At 54.9% G+C, this 6289-nt stretch overlaps 1 protein-coding gene across 1 annotated transcript in view; it reads left to right on the forward strand.

Annotated features, from left to right (window-relative positions):
- Positions 1-1556: 1556 nt before the first annotated feature.
- The window catches only part of LOC107116772 (uncharacterized protein K02A2.6-like), a gene marked incomplete at its 5' end in the record, with an annotated part of 7796 nt that continues 3063 nt past the window's right edge, over positions 1557-6289 (forward strand). Inside the window, 2 exons of the mRNA XM_015418769.1 lie at positions 1557-3493; positions 3533-3728. Of these exons, the coding sequence (XP_015274255.1) occupies positions 1557-3493; positions 3533-3728 (2133 nt within the window). The remainder of the gene's footprint in view (positions 3494-3532; positions 3729-6289) is intronic.

Consider the following 6289-nt stretch of genomic DNA (forward strand, 5'->3'; position numbering starts at 1 on the left):
GTTCTGAGTACTTTTCACTGGCGACGAAGGTGGGATCTACGACCCCATGAACAAGACCCGGACGCCAACACGAGTACCGCACCGAGCCTGACGCCGAGACCTCTCCGGGAACCGCGCAACTTCGCATCCCAGCTCTCCGGCAACTGCTCATCGCTCCGCTCCCGGCTCCGCTTGCACACTGCTGACCCCTCGAGCAGCAGCATCGCTCTCCACGCCTAGCACGCTTCAGGCTAAGCTCGCTCGACCAGCGCGCCCGCCTCACCCGGTCCTCCGAGCGTCCACGAGCATCCGCGGAAATGTCGGAGCAAAACGCCACCTCCGCTCCCTCCTCTGCTTCCACGTCCTCATCCTCCGGGCCCAACGCATCCTCCGGGGTCGCCACCGCCGCTCCAGCAGGAACCTCGCACGAAGGCATCGCTCCGTTTGACTTGGCCCACCCCGAACGATGGACCACATGGGTGAGGATCCTCAAGCACTACCTTGCCTGCATGCGGGTCACCGACGCCGAATTGAAGAGATCCCAGCTCATCCGGCTGTGTGGGATGGACACCCTGCTCCTTCTGCAGAACCTAATCTCACCTAAGGAGGTAGAGGAGGTGAGCTTCGAGGCCCTCATCACGGCTCTCACGGCCCATCTAGCGCCACAGCCCTCCAAATTTGCGGCCCGCATGGATTTTTTTGTGAAGGTCCAGGGCCCCGAAGAGAAAGCTGCGGACTTCCTGGCCAACCTTCGCAAGGCCGCCATGAAATGCGATTTCAGCAACCTGGACGAGACCCTGCTGAATCAGTTCTTGTTGGGTTTACGAGAGGCCAAACTGAGGAGGCGCCTCATTCGGGATGATGACCTCACGCTAGCCACGGCTTTAAAGGATGCGGCTGCCTTCGAGAATGAGCACCCGGGCCACGGCGGCCATCGGGTACACCGCACCCAAGCCGGAGGGGATTCGGCAGACTCCGAAGAGGAGGCAGTGGCGCAACTCCACCGCAAGCCGTCACAACCTCACCGTTCGAAGGGCGCACCGCCAGCGAGGCCGTCGGAGCCAGCTTCCTCCTGTGCCAGCTGCGGGGACGCGCATGAACGTCGGAGCTGCCGTTTCCGCGAGGCGGTCTGCAGGTCCTGCAACAAGCAGGGCCACATCGCCAAGGTCTGCCGCAGCCGCCGCCAGCCACCCAGGAAACCCAGCCACCAGTGGGAACCCATCCACACTGTGGACCTCCATTCGATCGACACAAATGCCGTCGGCCACCAGCCCCAGCCCCAGGTAGGTGACTTGCCCCGTCAGAGCCGAAACAAAGTCCATGTTACGGTCCGGATAGAGGGGTCCCCCTGTAGCATGGAACTTGACACGGGCTCCGAGTTTACCATTATCTCGGAGGAGACGTTGCGGACAGTGTGTCCCAACGGGGGACCCCCTCTGCGCAAACCACACATCAGGCTTCAGGATTTCAATAAGAATCCTGTGGTGGTGCGGGGCTGGGGCACGTTCCTGGTGGAGTTCCAGGACTTCAAGGGTTGTTTGGACATTCTGGTGGTGGGGGGCCGGCTTTCCAGTCTCCTGGGGATGTCGTGGTTTAAGCCGCTGGGCCTGACCATCGGGGGCATCCACCAGCTGCAGCAAGCCGATTTCGCGGACGTTTGCAACGAATTCCCCCGGGTTTTCGATGGGTCCTTAGGCAAGTTCACGGGGGCCCCCATCTCCCTGGACCTGGACCCGGCGGTCCGGCCCATACGGATCAAGGCCAGGTTTCCGCCCTTAACGGTAAGGCCGAAAATCGAGGCGGAACTCGACAAGCTGGTGGCGCAAGGGGTGTTGGAGCCGGTGGCATCGGCACGCTGGGAAACCCCCATTGTCACACCGATCAAACCAAACGGGGACGTCCGGATCTGTGCGGACTATAAGTGCACAATTAACAAAGCACTGCAGGACCACGCGTACCCCGTTCCGGTGGTCAGCCACGTGCTGGCGGCGCTCGCGGGGGCTCGCATATTTGGAAAGCTGGACTTGGCGCAGGCCTATCAGCAGCTGCCGGTGGACGCCGCCACGGCGGAAGCCCAGACGATCGCCACGCACAGAGGGGCTTTCAAGGTCCACCGGCTCCAGTTCGGCGTCTCGGTGGCTCCGGGGATTTTTCAATCTTTCATGGACTCTCTCCTCAAAGGTATCCCCGGGGTACAGCCCTTTCTAGATGACGTCTTGATCACCGCCCCCGACGCCGCGTCGTTTGCCACCCGACTCCGTACCGTTCTCCAACGCTTCGACCAGGCGGGGCTGAAGGTGAAGCGCGAAAAATGCTTGCTCGGCGTGCCCAAAGTGGAGTTTCTAGGGTTCGCGGTCGACGCACAGGGCATTCACCCCACGGCGGAGAAGACCAGAGCGATCTCGAACGCCCCAGCCCCCACATCAAAGACCGAGCTACAGGCCTTCTTAGGCCTCCTGAACTTTTACCACTCTTTTCTTCCCCTCAAAGCTGCAGTAGCCGAACCCCTCCATCGGCTCCTCGACAAGGGCGCGCCGTGGGTCTGGGGGACGGCTCAGCAGGCGCCTTTCCAGGCGGTCAAAGACCTCCTCGTCTCAAATTCGGTACTCGCACACTTCAACGAGGACCTGCCGGTGGTGCTGGCTTGCGACGCCTCTCCATATGGGGTCGGGGCGGTCCTGGGGCACAAACTGCCTGACGGTCGGGAGGTACCTGTGGCCTATTACTCCCGTACCTTGTCTGCGGCGGAGCGCAACTACGCGCAGATTGACAAGGAGGCTCTTGCTATAGTGGCCGGGGTGAAAAAATTTCACCACTACCTCTACGGCCGGCCCTTCACGGTCCCCACGGACCACAAGCCTCTCCTGGGTCTGTTCGCCCCGGACCGCCAGACCCCCCAGATGACTTCGCCCCGAGTGATCCGGTGGTCCGTCTTCCTGGCGGGCTACAACTACAGGCTCCTGCACCGGCCCGGGAAGGCAATGGGCCACGCGGACGCCTTGAGCCGCCTGCCTCTGCCGGAAACGGAGCCTGACCCGGCCCCAGCCCATCACATCGCGCTGCTGGAAACGCTGCCCGACCAGCCGGTTCACGTGAAAGAGGTGGCCCGGCGCACCGAAAAGGACCCTATCCTCTGCCGCGTCCTGGACTGGGTGAGAAGGGGGTGGCCGTTGGCCTCGGCGGGACCCGACTTTGCGGCCTATGCCTCGCGCAAAGACGAACTGTCTGCTCACAAGGGTTGTGTGCTGTGGGGAGGTCGGGTGGTAATCCCTTCCCCACTCCGAGACCGAGTACTTGCAGCATTGCACGAGGCTCACCCAGGAGTGGTGCGGATGAAAGCGCTGGCTCGGAGTTATGTGTGGTGGCCCGGCCTCGATCAGGACATTGAGAGACTGGTGAAACTGTGCCAACCCTGCCAGGCGTTCCGGCCCGCACCGCCCCGAGCGCCCGATCGAGCTTGGGAGTCTTCCCACAAACCTTGGTCCCGGCTACACTTGGACTTTGCGGGGCCGTTCCAGGGACAAATCTTTTTCATTCTAGTGGACGCTTACAGTAAGTGGCTGGAGGTGGTGCCGGTACCGTCTACCTCCTCGAAGGCCGCCATCAGAGCCATGCGCCACATTTTTAGCTCCCACGGCCTTCCAGACACCCTGGTGACCGACAACGGCACAGCATTTACCTCCAGCGAGTTCCAGGACTTCACGAGGTACTGTGGAATCCGACACGTCCGGTCAGCGCCCTTCCACCCGGCAACCAACGGCCAGGCGGAGCGCATGGTGCGCACCACCAAGGAAACACTGCGCAAGTTCGACAGTAAGGACTGGGACTACAAGCTGGCGGTGTTCCTGTTCGGCCAACGCACGACCCCGCACACCGAGACCGGCTGCAGCCCGGCGGAGCTCCTGATGGGTCGTCGCCTAACCTCCCGGCTGGACCGTCTACACCCAGACAGGGCCCCCGAGATGGAACCGACATCGGAATCACACGCAGCCGCCCGAGGGTTCTTCCCGGAAGACCCAGTCTACGCTAAGAACTACGCCCAGGGGCCACCCTGGATCCCTGCGAGAGTGGTCCGGGTGCGAGGCCCGCGCTCCTATGAGGTCTCCTGTGAGGACGGACAACTGCTACACCGCCACATCGACCAACTGCGGCGCCGGGTCCTTCCGAACGACCCCGAGGACCTGGAGCCCCAGGAGCACAACGAAACTTCAGGCCACGCAACCGAACCGCAGAACCCGGCCTCGGCCCCGGTCACTCTGGAGCCCCCGGCGTTGCCCCCGCAGGAAACACCGCCGTCGGAAACGCCACAGCAAACCGCCCCGCCACGGCCACAAGGAGCAGCCCCGAACAGCGCCCCGGACCTCCGCCGCTCTACAAGGCCCAGGAAGGCCCCCGCGTATCTACAGGACTTTGTATGTGGGTAGTTTGGACTATGGGGGGAGGGGTGTAATGTACTGTCGCCATTACCACGTGTAGTGCATTCAGCCTGACATGCCCGGACTTGTCCGGGCTGACCAGGCAATATTCCTCAGTAGCTTCAGTCGAAAGACAAAGGATCCATAGGATCCTAGCCGGCCCAATCAAAGGGCCAGCTTCCCAGCCGGGAGACCAATGGTCGCCCGGTTACTGTAAATAGCCTATCGGGAGTAGGGGGTGTGTTTAGGTGTGCTTGGTGGCGGGTTTTCTGAACGCATATAAACCGGCCTGCGAGCTGGTTTCTTTGTCTTGTTCCTGAACTAATAAAGTACTCTTGCTGAATCACTCTTGCTGAATCACTCTTGCTGAATCACTCCACATTCTGAGTACTTTTCAGCAAACCAGCAGAGTAGATAGAGAAATTGCTTGGTTTAAGGAAATAAGATTTCAAGTTTATGGACTTTGCAGGAGTCCTTTAAAGCTCTGAAGCATGCAGTCTTATTAATATGTGCTCAATGAAAAGCAGTAGCCTTAAAATATAAAAGATGAGATCTTGAAATAAATTGAACATAATATTTCTCTGCATCTTGCTGGTGTGCTGTCAGCAACAGATTGGTTTGAGGATACAATGTCCAGCCACAGTGGGCAGCATAAGCAACTATGGTGATAAAACAGCTGGGGAATTTTGCATGCTATAAATGTAAGATGATGTCACATAATTAAAAAATTATCTTCAGAATTTATTATTTCATCAATAACCACTCAAATCAGATGAATGAAAAACTGGGAAAGATCTGTTAGTCTCTTATATCATCACATTAGAATTTAACAGGTTATATTTGGTCCATTTTAATATTTTCTGGACCAATCCCTTGCTGGTAATTAATGGCTGTCTTCTTATCCATTTTGATACTTTTCAATATTTTAGTAAACCTTTAAAGAAATTAAATCAGTATTTGTGTATATTTGATTTTACATTTCTAAAGCATTCTGCAGTTTCAACTAGAATCTGATAAATGCTTACCTTGGAGTAAGTAGAATGCACACATAAATTTGTACAGCAAATATACAAAACAGGAATACATAGGTTAAAACATTCTAAGTCTTGATAATAAATATTTAACTTAAAAATCAGTGGAATTTCATTTCAAATAATGTACTTAGATTCTGTCCCATCTATCTTAATAGGATATTGAGTGTATAATGCCATGTAATTTATTTACTAATTCCATCAATATGCACTAATAGACAGATACAGTAAACTATCTATAACAATAATTATATTGGATGGATCCTATGCAGCCTGGACTATACAGCCTTGAATTTCAGCGGTCAGTATTGGGGATCATACAAAATTGATCTATATTATTTTAAATGTTGTTTTAATGGTTTTAATTAATTATTGCTATTACTATTTTGTTGTAAGGCGTAAGTGCGAATTGTGATCCGTGATGAGTCCATTCATGGGTAGGGCAGAATATAAATATGAATGAATGAATAAATAAATAATGGATCTGCCCATTTATTAACTGATGAAATTTCATCTATATAGTTCTTATGGTAGGCCACACTGTGCAGATAAAAATTTGCCATATGGTGCCACCCAGGGCAATGGTAAATGTTCCTGCAAAGCAGAGGGACTCATAGGATTTCATTAACATTTTTAAAATGGATAAAATAAAACAAATTAGTTAAAAATGCTGAGATCTTGCAAGGCTACTTACTGAGATCTTAGCAGCCATTTTGGATTGCCTAGGCAACTTAACACTTCTTCTTCTTCTTCATCGTCGTTGTCGTCGTCGTCGTCATCATCATCATCACCTATTCCATTTTGAAACTGAAGGAAGTCAGTTGAAGAAGAGAAAGAAAGGGTGGACCAGCAGGACAAGAAAGA

The sequence above is a fragment of the Gekko japonicus genome, unplaced genomic scaffold (assembly GCF_001447785.1).
Source record: "Gekko japonicus isolate JY-2015 unplaced genomic scaffold, Gekko_japonicus_V1.1 scaffold1036, whole genome shotgun sequence".
NCBI classification, from domain to species: Eukaryota; Metazoa; Chordata; class Lepidosauria; order Squamata; family Gekkonidae; genus Gekko; species Gekko japonicus.